The sequence below is a fragment of the Corvus hawaiiensis genome, chromosome 2 (assembly GCF_020740725.1).
Source record: "Corvus hawaiiensis isolate bCorHaw1 chromosome 2, bCorHaw1.pri.cur, whole genome shotgun sequence".
NCBI lineage: Eukaryota > Metazoa > Chordata > Aves > Passeriformes > Corvidae > Corvus > Corvus hawaiiensis.
In genome coordinates this window covers 37,505,332-37,528,533 of record NC_063214.1, presented here as the reverse complement: position 1 = coordinate 37,528,533, position 23,202 = coordinate 37,505,332, and the positions used below count along the sequence as shown (strand labels likewise).

General features: G+C 38.0%; 1 protein-coding gene across 28 annotated transcripts in view; it reads right to left on the bottom strand.

Annotated features, from left to right (window-relative positions):
* DLG2 (discs large MAGUK scaffold protein 2) overlaps window positions 1-23,202 on the bottom strand; it is a 1,000,200-nt gene that overhangs the window by 389,206 nt on the left and 587,792 nt on the right. For all 28 annotated transcript variants that reach the window (XM_048294433.1, XM_048294432.1, XM_048294434.1 and 25 more), the window contains one exon: window positions 4,800-4,853. In XM_048294433.1, coding sequence (XP_048150390.1) covers window positions 4,800-4,853 — 54 coding nt within the window. The remainder of the gene's footprint in view (window positions 1-4,799; window positions 4,854-23,202) is intronic.

Sequence of the window (23,202 nt, the reverse complement as noted above, 5' to 3'; positions counted from 1 at the left end):
TAATAATAATAAAATAATAATAATTTGAAAGAACAATGTGAAACTGAAGAATGTAAGGAATTCATTGTGATTGAAAGGAGAATAAAGTACATATTCCTTAGATCTTATCACTGTGACAAGATGGGGGAGGAAGGGAACAAGCAAAGTACCAGAGTGAACTTGTTAATTTTTTTGTTAAGATGAAAAGAAAATAAAATTCCATCATAAGATAAATAGAAAGGCTCCCTTCAATTTCTAAAAGTGATGCAGCAAAGCCAGCCTTATAGCTACTTTTAACTGAACTATGCAGCTTTTTGGAAATGAAAAAAAAAATAAATAAGGCCTATTCTGTGCAACAGAGAAAATGAGATGATTCATGTATTATTAAATTAATGCTTCTCATTATACAAAGAGATCTAAAATTTACAGCCAAAGAATAGAGAACAAACAAACTCCCACAAATGTTTAATTGTGCTTAAAATGCCACAGAAGAATTCGTTTTGTACCATCTAAGCTTCCTATTGAATTTATTCCCACGTCCAAAGCTTGGTGAGCCAAAGTTTTCAAACCACTGAACCTAGGAAAAAGCTTAATTAACTGTTTCTTCTGTTATTTGCTGCAGGCCCAAATTACAGGGAATAACACACACTATAATAGAATAAGGCCTTTTCTTTCATCTTGTCTAAGAAAAGTGTACTGATGAAAACCAGTCCCACAAAGGATGATTTTTTTTTTCCCAAACTATTGAGTTGAAAGGTTTGAAGAATGTCAACAGTAGAAAAATGTTTAATTAAGAGATTTTACATCATTATGGCACAAATGAGACAAATGGCTCAGTTTACCAGTTGTATACCAACTGTAAAAATTAAGTTTCTTCCTGGTGGACCAGTGCAAAGATGACATGTGAACATGCTTTGTGAATGTGACCATTACTGTGAGGCGTCTCTCTCTAAAACACTCAGGAATTTTTGAAGGAAGATGGCAGAGAGGATGGGCAGAGCTGTTAATGAATTGGAAATGCATTGAGGGTACATCCCGTAAAATGAAACAATGACACAAGTTGTGCCAACAGCCTAATGAAATCATGAGAAGTCTCCATCTGACATATAACAACACCAAAAAAAGCCTGACCTTATTTAGGGATCTATCAGGCTATCACTTGTGGCTAGTAACGACAGAAAAAAATATCATTTTGATTCAGCAAAATTTGAAAATCCACGCTTATTCCCATGTTTAAATTTGGACATAATTTCTACATGGTATAAAATGAATTAATTAAACTTTTTATGGTAAATACAATGCAAATTACAGTCATTTAAGAAAAAAAAAATGTAAGAAAAATTATGTTGTTTTATTTTTTCAAGCAGCACGTTTTGCAAACACGAGAAGACAGCATTAACTAGCTGTCATGAAAAGTATCTTAGAAAAACCCAACAGTCAGAAATCAAAAACTAGTATGTCAAAAATTTTCTTGAGACACATCACCTGCTTATATATTTCCTTGCCTTTTAATTTTATTCAACAAGTTGATTTAGAGATGGCGTCCAGATTTGTGGAAGGCAAACTTAATCAAAAGAATTCAAGGACAACCATCTAAGACTAGAGAAAGACAAATGGAAAAAAAAGAACGTGAACGTTGGAAACATAACCCAATTAGCAGGATCTAAAAAATTCTTCCGGTTCTTCCCAGCCAGTCTTCCTGGACTCCAAGCATACTTTGACAATGGGAACTGAGTATCAGGGACAAACAGCAGGAATCCAAGACCACTATAGTCCCAAGGAACAGCACTTCTGGATGTTTTAAATACTCTACAGTTCTGAGAGAGGATCAGCATCTTACACCAAGGCTGCTTTTAACTTTGGACAGAAAATATAATCATTTAACTTGAATTCTCTGATCCATAAAAAAATTTGTTCTCACAGTGTTAGATGTTTATTTTTTGGCAACTAAAAAACAACAGTGCCTTTCAGAAGTGCTAATACCTAGCTAGTTAACTGTAAGAATACTTAAACATTCACCAAAGATGTTCCTAGGCACTTAGAGTCTTCCTCCAGGCATGTCTGGAAGTCCTAACAGTGCTGAAAATGCAGCTGCTTGGCACATGCTCAAGTTTCAATATCATAATTAAATCTAGCTTTCTGTTATCTCTCTGAACTGACCTCATCCAAAACAAATGTTTTAGGGCATATCTGCTAAATCACACTTCTTGTAAAATAAATGATATGATGATGGCTGCAGTATCATACACTTATCCAGTTTGGAAGATTTGTCTCTATATTTCCAAATATTTAAAAGAGAGACAAAACCCCCCTAACACCCCATGATGTTATAGGCTGTATTACAGGACCCACACAATACTGTAAGGCTATACTAGGTTTTGCTGGGATGGGTTTTTTTCTCCATAACAGCCTATGTGGAGCAATAATTCAATGTGTGGCTGAAACAATGCTGATAATATACCAGTGTTTTAGCTATTGCTGAACAAAGCTTGCACAGTGCATCAAGGCTTTTTCTCCTTCCCATTTTGCCCTTCCTGTCCCAGTAGCAAGTTGGCTGGGGGTGGGTACAGGGTTTGGATAGGACCTAGCCAAGACAGTTGACCCCAAGTGACCAAAGGGATATTCCATACCACGTGGTGTTCTGCAATAAAAGCTCAGGTAAAGGAGGAGCAAGGGAGAACATTCACAGTTATGATATTTGTCTTCCCAAATAACTGCTACACATGGCGAAGCCTTGCTTTCCAGGAAACGCTAAACATCTGCCTGCTGATGGGAAGTAGTAAATGAATTTCTTATTTTGCTCTACCAGCCAGGAGTAGATGCACACACAAGCAAATATGGATCTGGTCTAGTGACTGCAGCAACTCCCTTGCAGAGGAAATATAAAATGAAACCAAACTAAATTGAACTGAATTACTCCTGAGAGTAAGAAAGAAAACACAGGTCTCCCAGCCCACTCTCTCCAATATTAGGAAGAGGTCATTTGTTCACAGCTTTTGTCTCATTTAGAGAATATTCAAGCATACAAATTCTGAGCAGAAGGAAATGCGTTTGTAAAGCAGAGACCCCAGGTTCTGTGGGGCAGTATGGTGGCCTGGGCTCAGCAGACAGGTCAAGGTGAAGTGTTTCTTATTGTCTAATGTAAATAAGTTCTCTGTGGTGGCGCTGCTGTGTCCCATATCTGAAAGAACTCTTCCCAGGCTGAGAAAAGTGACTAATTCAGAGTTGTCTAAGGTAAGCACCTTCTGTTTATTTATCCAGTTCGCATCATATATTGGAGACTGAAACAGCCCACAGGCACTTCTCAGGCTACTGTCAACATTTCTCTTGAATGTGTTTGGTCATTTGTTCTTTAAGAGAAAGGAACTCCAGTATAAAAGTGGCATAAAAGCATGTAAGTATTGATAGGATGTGTTAGGGGAATAAATCATATTGATTGAGCATCTTGTCACTAGAGTAATTGCATCCGTATTTAGGAATTCTAACACTGTAGCTGCAGAGGATCCTGGGCACAGGTCCAGTGCTGAAAATGAGAACTGGGGCTCACAGTGTCCCTTTTGGAAGACTAGAGAACACTAAGTGTAAAATGTCTCATCAAAATACACCAGAAAAGCCAGACAGACCTATTGAAAGTGAGACCATAGCAGATGGTTCTGATGTTAGGATGGAAAACTGAGACAGAAATGTTAGGAAGCCTTTTAAAAAAGCTGAATGCAAATGAACAGAGAAATTCTATTTAACTTTTTCACCCTTCCCAATAGTTCATATTCCCATCAAGGAACTTAATTCTCTTCTGCTTTAAAGCACTGTCATTCTTCTAAATTGCTCTTGGCTGTGATCCTTATCTGTGCTCTGCACCATAATTTCTAACTTTTATGAATTGTCAGAAACAAACTGGCCAGGACAACGCCTATTAAGCTTCCTGATCAACACTCTTCTGAAAGACAGAACCCAGCAACATGATTGGTGTAGGTAGATAAATAATTAGGCTTATGCATTGGTATCATAAGAAACAGATGTGGATAAAACCCGACAGATGAGAGACATTAATTAGGAGCTTTGAAAAGACAACGAAGATGACGCAAGAGGAAAGATTAGATACTGGCTGGCTAGCTTTGTGCTACTTGCTCTTCTTTCCTCCAATCATTTAAGCCTGTTACTCTCTTTGTGCTGTGTTTGCTTTGTGTTTTTCTGTGTCCTTTATCTTCAACTATAGTTGATTTTACAGTCTAAATGACAATAATATCAAATGCTTGTAGAAAAAACAGATTTTTTAAAATTTAATAAAAACATGCATTTATTTTAGGATAATCTGTTTCCTAGAAGTCATAAAAATGAAGAGACATAAACAGGAAAATATTAAGTCAATTAATTTGAGCTGTTATATATTGTGAGCAATTTCCATCTACAAAAGAAGTATAAACAGAAAAATGAATGGATATTGCACCATTTTAATATTACACTGTGCATCCAGGTATCTTTCTATTAAGCTAGTAGGGTGTGCATGACTCTAAAAGGAAATATTCGTGTCACTGGTAAGGATGACAGCCTTAATAAAATCACTTTTCTTTTTTTCAAAGAAAGGCTAGCTTTAGTAAGCATAAACTACAAATTATGTGTATAAAATATGCTATGATTCAACTGAGAGCAATTATCATTCCAAATTTCTTTTTCTAGAAAAGAATTTACTGTGTAACTGTAAAAGAAATTATTAATTGTAAGATTTTTTTGTAAAATAACTTCCATGCAGTACTGAACGGAACCTCTGTGTGAAAATAAACCAGCTCCACATATTTATAAAGAAACCCCTTAATACTTACGTAAGGGATTGTGTCCAAGGTGTCTGTGTTGACAATTATAGGGGCAGGGCTTGCCTGAAAGAGAAAAAAAAAGAAGAGAAAATAAATTTAAAGACCTGAAATTCATTAATATTGAAATACCCATAATGATACATTAAGAGTCAAAAGCCTGTCTTCCCACTGAATTCAAATTGTACAACAGTACATAACTGCATAACTGTGTGCTCAATCAATTGAGGATGAAGGAAATAGATTCTCAGCCTCCAAACCACAGCTCACTGTCGTCTTTCAATTTCTTCAGGCTCTGGACCACATCCTGAATATGCAATATCTAGTTCATTTTTTTAGTAGAACTGTAAGAAACCTAATGTATTCAACTTACAATTAGGAGACGTTGAGAGTTTCAGCTGCCCTACAAGTCCACCTTTTCTGTTTGAATCAAGATGATTAACTGATCTTCACAGAGGATAAACCTCAACATTTAATGTTTACACTACTTACTAGTATTGTATAGGTATATGTATAAGCACATCTATTATGATATTTATGTCAAAGGTGTATAACTGGCATGGTTCATATACACTCAGCTGAGGGTCAGATTGTAATACAGACCCAGTTTAAAAAAACTTGTGCATCTGCAAAGCTGCCCAACTTGATCTTTAATTTCTTGATGAAGCTCGTATCAGGCTAGTTTCCAGCCACCTGAACCACTCTTCCTATTCTGGGATTCAGTGGTACTGACCCAATGCCAAGCTCTGATGTGACCCAGCTGCATAAACTTGGTTCAGACTCTGGAGAAAAGCAGAAAGTTGTGAGAACATGTATGCCAGAGGCAAGCACCATAAGTAAAATGTCAAACTGAGGCAGGACTGCTGAGATGGGATTGTTAATAACTCAAGGACTCAGGAGAAGTGTGGATACAAATATGTGGCTAGCAAGAATTTCTCTTGCTTCTTTCCAGTCCCGTGAGATATTTTTCTCTCTCTCACGGAAGATATTAGCAGAGTTCTATAATCTATGAACACCTGCGACCTTGCAAAGCTTTGTTTATGGTACAGTAGAAAAATATTTTTGCAACGGATATTTTAGGATTTTAGCCAATCACCCCATGGGGTGGCTGATCCTTTGACCACTTAGACTATGAAGAAAAAAGTCTATAAAAAAGTTGTAAAATAATTAAATAAATCAATCTTGCTGCACAATTCCTGCCTGCTGGATCTCTCTTCTCCTCCCTACCACTGAGGGATATCGTGATAGAGAAGGATCAACGTGTAGTCAGTGTAGCACAAAAAGTGATGGAAGGCAGCCTTTCTCAGCCTTACTAAAGGCTGCTTGGGCAGCAAAGACTCGTCAGGTATTGTACTGGGCTGACAAATACTGAAGATACTAATGCTTAGCACAGCAGCTCACTACTACTATTCATCTACACTGTATATTTGTCACTGAATGACTGCCTGTACTTTAAACTTGTGCAGGCTGCAGGGTCTCCTTGTGCATGGTAGGCATAAACACAGCACTGCTGAAAACACTGATCCTATTTCTGTCGTCAAATATTTACCGTGGGATTTCAAATCCTAAGTAACAACCCAAATTAAGAATGCAACATTAGGGCAACAATTCAACTAACATGAGAATAACACAGGTTTTTTTTTTTCCCAGTTTTTGTGCAGTCATTCAAAGATAATTCTGTGTTCAAAGAAATTTTATGTTACCGGACAAAAGCTACTGTTCAAAGAAATTTTATGTTACTGGATTACAGCCATTATTTCTATGCAACGGCGCAAGCTGAGAATTAAAATTAAATGTATATAATTTGGTGTGTCTGCATTTCATGGTGTGGACCAGTTGTCATGGTACGGTATAATTTGACATTAAAATGCTTAGTATCTGAAAAGATATTGCATGCCCATACCCTCTTATTATCATTGTGTCCCAAAACACTGGACACACTAAAGTGATAGGTAAAAGCTGAAAGCCAAATGATTATAGTATTTTTAGCTTTAGGCATATGGAATATGCCTATAATTGCATTATCGTTGAAGGTTAAACAAATTATTTCCTTTTTAGAATCATAGTTTTTACTTACACTTCAATACATGTAAAAAATGCTACCTTTGCTACAGGAAGAATAAGTTTGGGAATTTTCTACAGTATTGATTTTATCTCCTTTATGTTTTTACCTACTGTGTTGGTCTATTACCAACTACAAACGAAGTTTGCAATTTCCAGAATAAAAGCATCTTTCCACTGATTTAAAAAACAGTATCTACTAAAATAAAAATCTTAAAGAAGTAATTTTCCAAAGCATTCTCCCAAATCACTTTAACCTAACGAGGAACAAAGCCTTTTATCTACATCAGATTTTCCTGAAGCAAAGCCAAAGAAGTCAGAAATTAGCAAATGTGGGAACACTTGGGACTGGACAGAGTACTCCTGGTGCAGTCTGTGAGGGGATCAGATGCCCCTCACACTCTGCCCAGGCTGATAGTGCAGCCCAGTTTGCCATTTCCCTTCACCATGGCAATGGCAGACTCATGAGCAACTTGTTCTCCTTTCTACAAAGCTGCAGCTTAGCCAGACTGTGCCTGGCTGGGACTGCTCCATGTTGTACTCTGTCATGGGGAACTCCTGCACATTTTCACTGAACTTTATGAGGTCCTCCTCAGCCCATTTCTCCTGCCTGTTGAGATTCCTCTGAAGAGCAGAGAACAGTCCAGTGTATCTGGACTTCCCAGTCTGGGTGTTATCTCAAACCTTGCTGACAATGCTCTCTATGTAATCATTCTGGTTATTAATGAAGATGTTAAACAGCGTTAGCACCTCTGTCAACTCTGTATGAACACCACTAGCAACTTGGCATCAGTAACTGAACTCTGAACTGCTGACCACTACTCTCTGCATCTGGTGATCTAGCCAGTGTCCCACTCATCTTCTAGTACATCCATCCATTTATTTTCTCCCTCATTTGGCTACAAAAGAGCATTTGTGCTGAAAACCTTGCTAAAATCCAAGCAAATGACATCTACTGATTTTCCCTCATCCACAGAGCTAGTGGGTTTCTCATCACAGAAAGATGTTAGGTTGGCAAGGTAAAATCTAAACATTTATAAATTGACCTCTCTTTTTGTAATCACCTCCCTCTGTCCTTCATGAGCCTTCACAAAATGTTCTGGAGGCCCAAAGGATGGACACCCACCACGATGCTTCCATTTGTTTGCTTCCTATCCAATCCTGATCTTCGGGTTATCACTTGGTCCATCATCCACAGCAAAAGTCAGAGCATTTAAAGCTGCTCCTTTGAATGATGTGATCCTTTCCTCCCTAGCCCTCCTACAGAGCCTGTCAAGGATTAGTTTTCAAGCCAGTGTATCTCTCAGGGTTCATTTCAACACTGTGCTTACTGTATTCCTTACTGATTGGAAAAGCTGAACTAAACTATCAAACCAATGACTTTCTGCAACTGGGGCATTTATCCTGTTCAGACAGATGAGCATGAAAAAATTAATGGAGCAATAGCTTCAGATGGATATAGTGACTATAAGCACTAAAATCATCAGTGCATTTTCCTTTTCTGTTCCTCCTGTTCATATCTGCACATGTGATTCTGTGTGTGTTTATGGGGGACTGTGTTCTTACAACTTTCTAGTTTTTTGAGCGTTTTTTTTCTTGTTTGTTTCTTTTTTTAAGTAATAAATATGATTTAATACAAACATTTTGCTTCCGTTGCTCTGATATATGGTAATTTGAAGAACACTATGCTCCTGAGCTGCAAAATTGCATTAAAGCGCAGGAAATGGAGATTATTTCGTTAGCTGGGTCCTGTTCGTAGCTCACGCTTTAAAGAAAAGTAGGAAACTTCAATCATGCAAAGTTGAGAAGACAGTTTGCAATCACTGGAGAGAGCCCTAAATATAGTGCTAACCATGGAGTACACAGCAGCATCAAAACAGTCCTGTAACCACAGTGAAATTACTGAAGGGTAAGTCAAGACATGATCAGTATCAACTGGGAGTCAGAAAGATTTTACCTTCCAGGATGATGTGTCTGTATCCCTGATTTAAAAACATGTCACATGCACTGGTTCACCAAATTCTCAAAAAAGATACTCAGGTATCTCTGTACTGCTAATGGAGAACATTGACAAATCTATGAACCAGGATTCATCAACAGTACTTCCAACTGTGTGTAAATTACCAAAGGTGTGCAAAAACATGTCTAGATTCTCTTGAGAACCTCTGCCTACAGTGTCTTTGAGATAGCACTGCCTCTTATCTCTCAATCTATATACCCACACAGATGTATATAGCCTCTATCTAGGCTGAGACTGAGACTATTGAGACTGGGCGAGAAGAAATAGCTTTCTGGAAGATAATGACTTTATTCTTAACTCTGTGCTTTGGCCTGCTCCACAGTCTTGATCAAGACACTGAATTACACTTTACCAAGTAAATTACACTTTACCAGCTTTTCCCTGACGCAAAATAAAACCAAACCAATCACCAGAAGTGTGAATATTACTGAGTGTAGTGAATTGAGTGATCCTGTTTTCCACATTCCACACTCACTTTCTTTTCTGTCCCAATCCTTACCTATACATTTAGTATTATAATAAACTGACAATGTACCGTGCAGTCAGACTTACAGCTCCTGCTCCCTGCATGGACCTTTCTCCTGCCCTTGACTGGAAGCATTCCTTTCAGCTGAGCCATCTCTGTGCTTTGAAAAAGGCATCACACTGACAGTTGCAGTGACAGATTGGCATAGCTGAGAGAAAACTTGAATAGCTTTGGAAAAAAAAAAAAAAAGGAAGATTTTTTTATTCTTCTTCTTAAAGGACTTGAGCATAAAAGACTTTGCTTCCACAAATATATACAAGATTGTTCTGCTTGCAGCAAGTCAGTCTAGTTACTTTTCTGCCAAAAGCACAACTTAGAAGCAAGCTAGAGTAAAAGCACTTGAAGCCAGCAGAAACAGAATAAAAAGGCACATGGTCTAGCTCATGAACAATTACTCTGCTACCAAATTCTCTGCATGTGTATGACATGACTCATACCTCTCAGACGAGGTGAACTTCCCCTCTACCATGAGGGCTAGCATTATCCTGGTTGACTGGTTTTGGTCATACTACTCACAGTTTTAGAGACTATCCACATCATACTGAGTTGCTTTCTCCAGGTTCATAACTCCCTGTTTTAACTGTTCCTTCTATGCAGTGCTGTATTCAAAACCAGACCACAAAACCACAAGCGCAGGTATGTGGTGACTACTTTATAAATAATAAGCACAGCACATTACTTTTTAACAAGAAAACACAACTGAGTATGTGATAATTTTGAAATTGCCCACCTATGCTTGTTCCTAGCTGCAATTTTAATTTCTTAGAATCAACAAGGTTGGTAATGACCTCTAAGAGCAAGTCCAACCAATAATCCAGCACTGCCTGGTCCACCCCTAAACCATGTCCCTAAGCACCCCACCTGCCTGGTTTCTAAACATTTCCAGGAACGATGATTCCACCACTTCCCTGGGCAGCTTGTTCAAAGGCTTGACCACCCTTTCAGTGAACACTTTTTTCTTAATATCTAATCTGAACCTCCTCTTGTGCAACTTGAGGCAGTTAGAACCCTATATTGCTTTTCCTGTTAAGGAATCACCATCATTACCTACATTATTACATCTAATTAAACTCAAAATAAGGAGGTGGTGAAATTGAGAGTAATACAAGAGTGTATGTATCACCATTTTAAAAGTAAGTTGAGTTGTCAGTGGCTTATTGCCATCTTCTGCAGACAATGAACTCTGGACTGTATATTAGAGTTAAAGGCTCATCTTTCCAGACAGTCAGCCCTAAACTCTGAAACACTCTCTGGAACATACATTTGCACTTTTATGTTACTTCAAAATGCTACTATTTTGTGTCTTAGTAATACAAAGTAGAGTAGTCCCTATATTTGTACATGAATAGGGCATGCTGCATTCCTCAGACATACAGTGTCAGACTGCTTAAGGCCTTAAAAAAGTAACACTGAATTAGTTTAAATTCATATTTTCAAGAGTTTCACAATTGCAAGAAATAAATTTACATTTACACACAATGGCAGGAAAGATTAAATGACAATTTAGATGTCAAAACAGTAATTCTCTGGCACGCTATGAGGCCTCAAGATCACAGAACACACAGAACCTTTTGTCATATTTACCACTGAATTACAAATTGTAAGACTAAGAAAGATAAAAAGTCATTTCATTGCTATTAATCAGAAAATGTAAAAGATAAAGAAGCTCTTTGAATGACTTTGCAGCAAACAATCCTACCTCTGCTCTGAGACATTAAACAGAAGTCAAAAGCAGCTTTGCTTGAAGGCCGCAGCTGCCAAGAAGGAAAAAAAATGCCCCAAGAAATCCTCAAGACCACTTCCTATGTATATAATGCAACCTCTTATAAAGCCACGTAGTTTAAACATAAATTGCACCTTTCAAAGGAGGTGGTCTTATTTTCAGACTTGGAGTTTTACGTTGTTTTTACTTAATCTGTAGGAATAATTTCCTATTTAAAATTGCATTAACTGGCATTAGTAAAAAAACCAAAACACACACACAAGGAAAATCTAACATTTCTGTGTGTTTTCAGAGGCTATCAGAGGGAATGAATGAAAAGAAAGCACCTACTTTACACCTGTTGAAGTTTCCCCTGTAATGATCTTACCTGTTAGCAGTTTGAATTAGCAGTGATTAACATAAGAGGTAATTTTTTCCCCAGTGTAAGATCCAGTGAAGGACATAGAAATATCAATGGCAAAAGCTCTCTGGGGACAGGAACAGCTCCCCAGCGAAGTGGTCACAGCACCAAGCTTGACAGAGTGCAAGAAGCATTTGGACACTGTTCCCAGGCACATGGTGTGACTCTTGGGGATGGTCCTGTGCAGGGCCAGGAGTTGGACTCGATGATCCTTGTGAGTCCCTTCCAACTCAGCTTGTTCTGTGAAGCTGGGCTAATACACATGAATGCACACAGGCTCAAAACAGACCAGAAGAAAGGCACGCACCCAGATTTTAGGCATCCTATTTGACCCAGCGGTGTGCTTTACTTTCTTTTCCAGCCTCACTGAGCAAAGATAAAACTCCTTCCAGAGAGACAAAAACAAAATCAAAGCAAAACTGCAGCCATTCCTTCATGGAATCATAGAATCTTTTGGGTTGCAAAAGGGTTCTAAGCCCATTGAGTCCAAATGCTAACCCAGCACCGCCAAGCCCACCACTAAACCATGTCCCTAAGTGCCACACCTACAAACACTGCAACACTTTCTCCAGACCCTGAGCAGGGCCAGAGGAAAAACAATTGCATGTGTGATCCTAATACAAACAATGGAGGGGCTGGATCTGGACTGTACTGGCAACCTAATTATGGTATTTCCTCAAGTTTGATTTTTCCTCCTTTCTTTTCGAAAGTGAAGGCTGCCTTACCCACCCTATGACTTGTTATTTTTAAAATCATGGTACAGCAAGCTTACAAAAATGTTATCCAGTATCTTATTCTGCTATCTTTTTATATAATGAAATACCTGAAATTTGAGTGTAACATTTACACCTGCATGGGGTTATAAAAACCTGCCTCAAAAACACAGAAACAATTGAGAAAAAAATTATAATGCACATGAAGAGAACAAAAAAAAGATAATGAAAAACTAAATGTGAAATAGGCGAATTACTTTAACAAAATTCAGTATCTGTTCAAGAGGTTTATCAGAACATAAATCTCCAAGAATGAAACACCTGCTTCCAGGTTAATCTGTTACACTGAGCACTGTAAACAGCAGCCCAGAAAGGATGGAATCAGTACCAAAGAGTGCTCACCTCTGCTTAGCAAGAGCAGAAGTTACCAAGGCTTACTGGTGTCACAGTTAAAACTCTTCATAGAGAGAAAACAATAAGAAATACAGAAGTTTGAGAGTTTTGGAAAGGTTCTAATAGCACAAATAGCAAAACCACCAATGATCTTGTTTTGGCACTGAACTGGCCATGAGGAGAGCTGGGGATTACTGTGGTCCATAAAATGCTTCAAATTAACTCACTGATCCTGGCTAAGTACATATAGAGGCAAAGCTATTTTGCCAAATGCTTTCACTTAATGTATATACATTTAAGTATATAGGACGAACTTAAAGAAACAAACTTGATTTTGCATATCTGCAACAAACTGCAAATTCAAGTTGGTCTGAGCTGGAACAAAAACGGTTTTGATTTTTATGTCAGTGGAAGTAAACTTCTACCTTAACGTCCTCTGGAAAAGTTTTAATTGATGTCCCAGAGTGCCCCTTTATGTCCCAGAATCTCTACGTGATTAATAAAATTAACTAAATAATTCCAAATATATCGCTTGCCCGACAGCTTGTTTCGAACCCTAAATAACTGCAGGACCACTGCACTCACAGTACGTCAGTTTAAAAGATAAACATCCACGTGTGAAGTGCAGCTATCCAGGGCTCACGGGGAATCAGCTTTTACAAGGTTTAGCTTCGTGTGGCATAAAATACATTTCTCAATGGAGATGCTCTGCTACATGAATTACAACTATTTGGTACTCTACTATAGGGCTTGCCAACTGTTTTTAAATCTCAGTTTTCTTATTGATGTCCTTCTGCCTGAGAACCTGGGTGCTCTGTGGGTGGCTTGCAGGACAGCACATGCCAGAACTGCCAGTTTGTCCATTACTTTACAGGCTGTAGCACCCAGCAGGAACATCACAAGCTGCCGAGCTTAGCCAGGGCTCTCCTTGTGAACCTTTGTAATGCCATCAGGTTGTTACTGATAAAAGGGGATGGCCCGTTTTGGATAATGCAATCTTCGTTTAGGATAGATAGTGGAAATATGCAAATGCCATTTTCTTTTTGGTTTTAGGACCAATTTCCCTCATAGTTTAAAAATTCTGTGCAGAGAAAAAAAAAAAATCAGTCCAATTTCTAGACTTTACACCTTGTTATTCCTTACTCTGCTACATTCAAGTGTCTTGTTTCAGGAGTATGTCCTACTGAAGCATGAATCTTGTGTCTCTTCTGCCTTCCTTCTGCTCCCTGCTGGATGGAAACAGCAAGGGAGCAGTCAACTACAAGGGGAGAAGCCAGGGCTGCCCTATGCTGGACACAGGTGATTCCAGCCAGTGTCACACCAGACCCACCACTGGGGCAGGAGAAACGAGTAATAAAGAAGAAAAGGGTGAGGAAAAAGGAGCACAAAAGAGAAACAAGCATGTCCTGACCCCAGCTCCAACTGCATGTGTGAGGGACCCCAAGTCTCTCACCTCCCCAAAGGGACTGAGTGGGACCTAAGTGATGGCTAGAGGAGGGGAGTATGTCTGGAGTGAACATGAACCTCACAGTGAGGTGTTTTCCCTTAGTGTGAGTTTGTCACCTTTGTTTCTCAATATCCAACTCAGTAATTAAGTGATTATGTAAACTGGCAAGAAAGTTAAATTCCTTAAGTCGAATCTGCTTTGCCTTCAAAACACCAATTATTCTGAAATTTCACTGTAGAACAAATACTTATTCAGCACCTTTTATTTAGCCATTCTATTTTCTGAAAAAGCTAAAAAACATGTATTGGAGGTGAGACTGGACCAGCAGAAGAAAGCAAAAGAGGAAAGTCTTTAGTTATGAAAGAAAATGTTGAGTACACAGTGTATCCTGTGCAGATGTGAACTCACTTGAGCTGGGCACTGAAGGAAGCACCTGACTTGTGGCTCTGTTTGTATGACAATATGCCCAAGCTAAGAAAACTGCCTTTTTATAAGATCAGTGTAGCAGAGTAGTAGAAACAATAAATCATAAAATCATGGAATGGTTTGAGTAGGAAAGAACCTTTGAAGCTCATCTAGTCTAAGGCCCCTGTGATGAGCAGGGTCATCTTCAACTAGATCAAGTTATTCAGAGCCCCATCCAACCCAACCTGGAATATTTTCAGGGATAGGGCATTCACCACCTCTCTGAGCACCTGTGCTGGTATTTTACCACCACCACCACCGTGAAAAATGTCTTTCTTAGACCTCATCTAATCTAAATCAATCATCTTTCAACTTAAAACTACTAGCTCTTATCCTGTTGCAGAAGGTCCTGTTAAAAAGTCTGTCTCCATTTTTCTCTTAGACCCCTCCAAGTGCTGCAAGGCTACAAAAAGATCTCTCAACAAAGAGAAAGTGGAAGCAGTACCGTGGCCACAAGGAAAGTTGTCATGTAAAAATAGAAACACATGAAATAGCAATTGATTATACTTATAAATATTTATACCCTCAGAGATCCTCCATAAAGAGGCACTTTCCGTGGAGAAGGAAAGCTACACCTACTTCTCCTCATGCACTTTATTAAAATGCATTGCTGTTGACCTCTTAATTCTTAGAAATAGCATTAAACAAAAAAATTTCAAAACACCAATGCAACATGGCACCATAGGTTTGGAGAATAATGAACAATGTAAAGGGACTGAACTTGAGGAGAAGTAACAGTGCCAAAAAAGGAGCTCTACGATATGTCATTGCTTAAGTAAACTAAGTGCCAAGGGCCATTTTAAGTCTGAAACACAATGGAAATGACTGGAGAGTACAGCAAAACCAACATTCTTTCAAAGAAGTTGTACAGGACTGTGAAAATACACCTTACTTAAAATCATAGGCCTGGAAAAAAAGAAGGCAATTCCCCTTGAGAAATGATCAAGGGAAAAGCAACCTTGTGAACTTGAAAAAAATAGATTATGGGTGCAAATCAGTGGTTAGGACCTATTATGGGTGCAAATAGGACTAAAAAACCAAACTTAACAAAATGGTCTAAAAGCAAAAGGAAGAAATACTAAAAAAAAAATCTTTGATGCTATGAATGATGCTGAAAAGCACTTAATGTCAGGAAAATTATACTTGTCCATTTTTCAATCAATATTTTGCTATTTTTACCATGGAAATATTTTTCAGTTTCATGCCAAGGGCAGCCAACTAGATTTTATATACACAACTATGTGGCAAATTCAACAACCTATAGTATAGTATTCCTAGTGGAGAAGTTGAAGCTTTGTTGCCTAAAACTCCTTGTACAAACTAAGGTTAGCACTGAAATGAGTACTGTAGGCAGTACTCACATTCTGACAGATGGGCAATGTGACCTATAACGTCTTTCCCCATCTTTACATTTCAGCATTCTGTCATTTCTCAACAGTGTTGTTTTGGCTAGAATTGGATGCAGAAACACTGAGTAAAAAATTGGTGTCTTAAACTGAATTAAAATAGATGGGAACAGTGACTTATCTAGCAGCAAGTAACATGGCCCTTTTTCTCATGATGCAGGCACAAAAGGTAATACAAGGCAGCACTCTGAAACATGACCCTTCCTGGGTGATAGGATATCTTTTAGTAACTGATTTCAAGACATATTTTCTGCTTTGTAAAACACAAACATTTAGGATGCTGCTCTTTGTATACATTATTAGTAGTGACCTGGATAGGACTAGGAAAGTTCTGCACTCTCTGGATTTACTCTGTGAATGTACATAATTAAAAGACACTTATCCCACAAAATGAAACAACTTCCCTTGCACACAAAGACAACATTCACCTTTCACTGTTATCAAACAACAGATGTAACAATCAAAGACATAAAACCTAAAAACTGCCAGAACTGATCCTAACCAAGACTGAGAGGATGGGTTTGCAAAACAATTAGGGGAACTTCAAATGTCACAACCCCCCTTCATGCACTGAACAACATCCCCCAAAGTCTGGAACATTAAATGGCTCAGAGCATCAAGGCAGCCTCTTCCACTAACAATAGTAATAGTAGCAAAACCAGTAACAATAAAAAACAACTCCTGGATATCTGTCTCTGATATGATGGTGGTTTGGTTCTCTTTTTTTAATGGAAAAGGTCCAGGAGAGGGCTTTCAGAAATAAGCTTTGATTACTGTTACAAGGGATAAAGAAAACATTTCCTGGCAAAGGAAACTGAAAGTTATGCACTATACATCAGGCACTAGGAGAGAACACCTGGAAAAGGACTAAGCATAGCATTTAGTAACAAACACAGCTGTCTGCTTAAGGCAGGAGGCAGGTAGAATACAGGAATCAAAGAGCACGGTCCTGAAAGTATTCAGCTTCAGGAACTCGTATTTCTCTTGTGCCTGTACAACAGCATTTCAACCTTGAAAACAATTCAACATCTATCCCAAGAAACTGGCATTCAGACATGAGGCAGCCTTTCCCCCGAACCATTTGGACAGATCCAGTCTCCTCCTACCCTACCTTTTAGGCACCAATCCCACCCTCCAAATGAAACATATCCCCCTCCTCCAGTAAATTATGATGCCTGCCAGAAATATCACATTTACCATTCTCAGCCTGTTGTAAATCCTGACTTTCGCCATGGGACGTCTGGGAAAAATTAACACCTAATGTGATGGTCCTTTCCAAAAGCTAAGCAACTTCACAGGCAGGTGCACCAATTCTGAGCACTAACATATAAAAACCCCACTGCAGACCTGACCCTGATACTAAATAAATGTTTGGCTGGGAGGACAAGAAATGGGAACATCGTGTGCTTCAGAGGAATGAGAGAAAAATGACATAGAAAATATTACAGCAAGAAGAACACAGAATCTGTGGGAGGCACAAGGTTTTTTAGGGCAGCTGTAACAAGGAGAAAGCAAGAGACTCCAAAGTTAAAGTCAGCCCATCCTTCACAGGCTACTATATGCTTTGTGACACATTTTGAAATGTCTTCTTCAATTATAAGCTCTCTACTCATACACAAACAGTGGTTCAAGCATTTTTTGCTATCAACCCATCTGTTATTGAAGACCCTTTTGCTCACTTATTAGCTCAAAACTGATCTGACACAGTTAGAACTGAATAATTCTTCAGGTTGTTGATTACATACTTAACAGTTTAGATGGGTGTCTCTTTTGCACAGTATTAGCACATTTTTATTTAAAAATACCCCATTAAATTTATATTTCACATGAAATGAAGATACACAGAAGAAAGAAAGATACTCTCTTTATTTTCCAGCAAATTCTACCTGGCTTACCTAACCCAGTCACCAAAAGCCATCTGCTATTAAAATATTTCCAGTGCACATGACATTAATATAAATAAAATAGCTTCTTCAAAATACTTGGAATTAAAAGTAGTAACACATATCGATGTAAACATAGAAGAAATCACTTGTTTTATTTTATACACAATATACAATATTACTGTATGCTATCTGGTGAATAGTAGTAATACCCATATGTTCAACTTATATTTATTCATATTTATTATCATTCTAAAGCCATATCTCATATGTAATATAGCTCTCTTTTTTCTTGATCAGTAAAGTAATAATAACATAGAAATACTGGCAATGTATTTTAAATCCAAGTATACAGAACTATGCATTCTCTCCCCAGAAAATCACCAGCTTTTATAAAAGACAGTTCTTTACTATTCATCCTTTCATCAGAAAGAAACACAGAAGAGCTATGGTCAGAGGTCTGAGTTCATTCAGTTCAACAGAGTTCAGTTCAATCCATTTCCCCCCCAAAAGAAGCCTAACCTTCAGAATTTATATTTAAAAACATGCCTTACTTTAGAGATATGCTACAGTTTTCCTTACCGGGACAAAAGAATCAAATGAACCCTCTTCCCGACTCTCAATAGTGGAAATTGTTTTCAACCAGAGGAGATAGCTTGAAATATCAGGTATTTCAGAATGCTCCATACTGAAAGCTGCAAGATTAGCAGGACTGAGGTGATACAGACTTGCAAAAGGAGGGCTTTGGCTGTGTTACATAAAGTTCTAATTAGATCCTTGGTACAAATTGCTATCCTAAGAATAAAAAGTTAATCAAAAAGCCTCATTGGAAGAATAGGAGGGCAAGATTAGAGCCGAGACAGCTGTTTCACTTTGGGACAATCACACAACTGCCTAACTAGATTGTGTGCCACTATTCAGAAGTGAAAATATATGTGTGAAAATTAAGTGCACCCTTTGTGTTACTTTGGACTAAACTGTTCACATCTGGTTTATGTCAGTGACTCTCAGGAGACCTCTCTATACTGAGATTCTAATGCAGCAAGCACCTGAATATCAGATCTCCTTAATGTCATAGGCAAAATATTTTCACAAAAAGAGGAAAATTTTGAAAGGAACTGAATACAGAATTGGTGTGAGAAAAAGTTTTGCAAGGACTTTTGTAAGAGCCAACCTACAAGGATTTGTTTAATTTGACTAAATCTTAGAAAATTACTCTAATAACCATAGGATAGCTGATGGATGATTTCTTATCTCTCCAAAAAGAAGCAATTCCAGCCTCCATTTCCAAAGAGAGCCCCTGAGAGTTCTCTTTACCTGTTCAGGTTTATATTCCCTGCATTTATGGGGGGTACTGTAGAAATGAAAGGAACAGTGACAGGACCCGAGGGAATGGCCTGAAGTTGTGTCAGTGGAGTTTTCTAATAAAAAATAGGAAAAGGTTCTTCCCCCGGAGGGTGTTTGGGCACTGGAACAGCTCCCCAGGAAAGCAGTCACAGCACCAAGTCTGACAGAGCTCTAGATGTGTTTGGACAACACCCTAAGGGAACATGGTGTGATTCTTGGGGATAGTCCTGGGCAGGGCCAGGAGTTGGACTCTATGATCCTTGTCTGTTTTACCCAAAGGTAAAATCCAGAGCACATAAATCTTGAAGACTTCAATAAGGTCACGATTTCAGTCACAAAGGTCTTTTTAGGAGGAGGGGATAGGATATTTGTAGGCTATGTGCTCAGGAAAGTCACACAAAGACTGACATTACAGGGATTTTCTGGAACAAGATGTCATCCTTTGCCAAAGAAACTCTAAAGCAAATCTGAATGTCAGAATTGCTAAGTAGTCATGATGAAATACAGGAAATAACTTGTATATTCCCCAGTTCCTTACCTACTCATAAAAATAGGTGTCCAAAAGGAAACAGGACATAATTATTTGTCGAGAGGCAAAAGAGGTGAGAGGAGAGAGATTGAAAACTCCTGTTACACGGGACAAGGAAACAAGTGGCCTTAAACAGTATGTCGTTTATTCTGTCTTAAACTTTTTTGATTTGTCTCTAGTAAATTCATTTTAGGGCTCCAAATATTCATGGTCAAATTGAAAAACAATGTCAGAAGGACCAAAATACTTGACAAATCAAGCAAAGTTTAGAAAATAATACTGATTTTAAAAAAAATAAAGCAGCATTAACAGACCCTACAGGTTTGCCTAGTTTAGAACAAAATTATTTCAAAAACCTTTCACAACACAGCATAAATACATTTTTGATGGACAGATTCTTTAAAAAAATTGAAATAAAAATTTTCAAAGAAAAAAATGGTATGTAACCTAATGTAAAAACTGTAGTTTTCCCAAGAAAACTAACTTCTGAAAAGACCCAAAGAGGACTTTGCAAGAAAACCCATGTAGTTTTGCAGAGTGGAGATGAGGAAAGGAAGACAATAGTGCTGCTTCTCCCCTCTACTTCTTCACTTAAAATTGAACTGTTTAATGAGAAAATTCTACACTAATGTAAATGTTATAAAAATACTTCAGTATTAGCTAAAATGCAATATCCTTGTAAAGCATATTTCAGAAAATATCTTATTTGACAAAATGAACATGTTCATTTAGTGGAAATTCTGAAATATGTGAACTGTATACACCCAGGAGCGGGTAACTTTTCCTTTCCCTTCAAACTCCTTCCACAACATTCCGTACATTATTTGGTATAAGGGCTTGAACAGGCTTTTGGTTTCACCCAGTACATTTGTTTGCATCAACTGATAGAATCAACTTATAGAATGTTTTAGGTTGGAAGGGACCTTAAAGACTGTGTAGGTCCAATCCCCCTGCATGGGCAGGGACAGCTTCCACTGGACCAGGCTGCTCAAAGCCCCATTCAAGGTAGCCTTGAACACTGCCAGGGATGGGGCATCCACGGCTTCTCTGGGAAACCTGTGCCAGTGCCTCACCACCCTCATAGTGAAGGATTTGTTCCTCGTACCTAGTTTAAACCTGCTTCCTTTCAGTTTAAAGTAATTCTTCCTTGTTCTGTCACTACACACCCTTGTAAAAAGTCTCTCTCCAGACCTCTTGCAGCCCCTTTAGATACCGAAAGGTGCTATGAGGTTTCCCTAGATCCACACAATTGGTATTATTTGCTTCTCAGAAAAGTAGAAGACTTGACAGTGAGAGCATAAATAACTTGCCAATTCTTCATCAATCTGAAGAGCTAATGTTTAAACCATTATCTTCTAGGACATAAGAGGGATCATTTAATGTGAAAATGGTTGAAACTAGTTTGTTTGTTGTATTGCCGCATGAGCTCATAAAGTAAAATTTAATTTACAGAGTACCTTATCCTGTAAATATGAGAGATCCAAATGGACCATGACAGACACAGTTGAGTCCTTCAGCCAAGCTGGCAGCACCTCTGTGAAAACATCTTTAATAAAGGATAGAAAATGCCAAGGAGAAGAGAATGAGGAACAACCAGATCAGAGCAGTACATGGTACTGCACAGCAAAGAAGGCCCATCCACAAAGAGACCACAGCCGATGGATAAGCCCTTTGCCAAAGAAGCTCTAAAGCAAATCTGAATGTCAGAGTTGCTAGGTTGTCATGATGAAATGGAAATATCAGATATGAGCGATGAAACACTGGAAAAAACTTTCATAAGCCCATGCCGAAGCAGGTACTCCCTCAGATGGGCTGTCCTTGCCTGTGACAGGAACTGATGAATGACTTCTCTAATTTTATTTCAGTTCATGAACTTTCTCTCTCCTGCTTTTCCAATTTTCTCCCTGCTGCAGGAGCAGTGAGAAAGCAGTTCTGTGAGGGCTGCCAGCTGGGGCCAACTCAACCAGTTGATCTACCAGTCCTCCAATTAAAGCACCTTTCAGAACATTTTTCATCATATTTTTAAAAATTATCTTACAGAATACCTAAAAGCTTTTCCAGTATGTCTGAAAAACCACTACAGACATGTAATACCTCAGGTCAAGGCAGTAATGACAAAACTTTATAATAAAGAACTCATACTGAATAAAGACCAAAGTATGACAGAAGCTGATGCAACTACATCCCATAAAAATTTATACAGTTTATACACAAAGACACAATTCTCCCAGTTTTTTCCTTATATTTTTTATAGGAAAAAAAGCATTCCATGTTTGTTTATGCCTTATATGTGTAATGCCATTTATAACAAGTATTTACTTCTATGAGAACAAGTACTGCTGTCAATCAAGTAAATGGTAAATAATTCAACCAGTAAAATTACTTTTCATAACTAATAAGTGGGAATAGCCCACTATGTCTCCACCACAGAACTGCAGAAATTGCTCAGCTGTACCTCACCTTTTTGAACCTTTCCAACTGGATTACTGCCTTCCTTCGAACATTGAAATGCTTAATTTTTAAAATAAATTTTAGATAATAGCTTCTATAAAGCCGCACTGGAGTTTTGCCAATTGGTTGTTTACAAACCTCTAACGCATTAAGAGCAAATGACAGAGATAACTGAGTGGTTTACAAGGGAAATATTTTGCATTAGAAGAATAAGAACAATATAGCCGTTCAATTTTTCATACAGGTTTATTTATTTATGGTTGCAGAAATATGTGGGCTGTTTAAGTCTGGGGGGTTTTGCTAGTTACTCTTATTTAATTTTCAGTCAAAGGGAAGTAAGGATAGAGTAGTGATTGCTGAGTGCCAGCCCAGAACTCCTGCATCATGATGTCTGCACTTTTGCATCTAATCATCAGAGGCAGAAATAATGATGTATTATTGCTTTCAGATCAAATGATACTCTGCTTACTAACTTTTCCCACTAGTGCTACAGCAGTCAAAGATCAGTCATTGCAGCAATTAAATTTTTTCTTTTGTGTCCTTTAAATTCCTTTGTTGCATTGAATCTGAGGGCAAGATCTCTATAAAAATATGATTTCCTTTCTCCCTTGTCTACCACTTTTGTTGAAACCCCACTGTGGTTTCAAGATAAATTTAAAATTACAAACAAATGCAGAACTAGCATTTTCTGTTTATTTGATATATTCAGTTTTGAAAACATCTTAATTTTAATTTTTTTTAAAATCCTCTCAATTTACATATCGGATGAATTTTAAAAGATTTTTCTTCTTTTCCTTTATTTTTACATAGAAATGGAAAAAACATTAGCATGAATAAAAAAAAAAAGAACAACTGCAGGTTAGGGTACTTAACTTTTGGGTTAATTTCAACATCCAAAGTACTGCCAGTAATACCCAGTCCCACCAACAGACTGTATCCGATTTATAGGGGAACAGTGTCAAGCGCTCTGCTGAACTGTGGTCCATAGCAGTGACTTCTTACTGAACTTCTGTATTTGAAGAAAAATACCTTTTAAGGAAGTTCCAGCCAC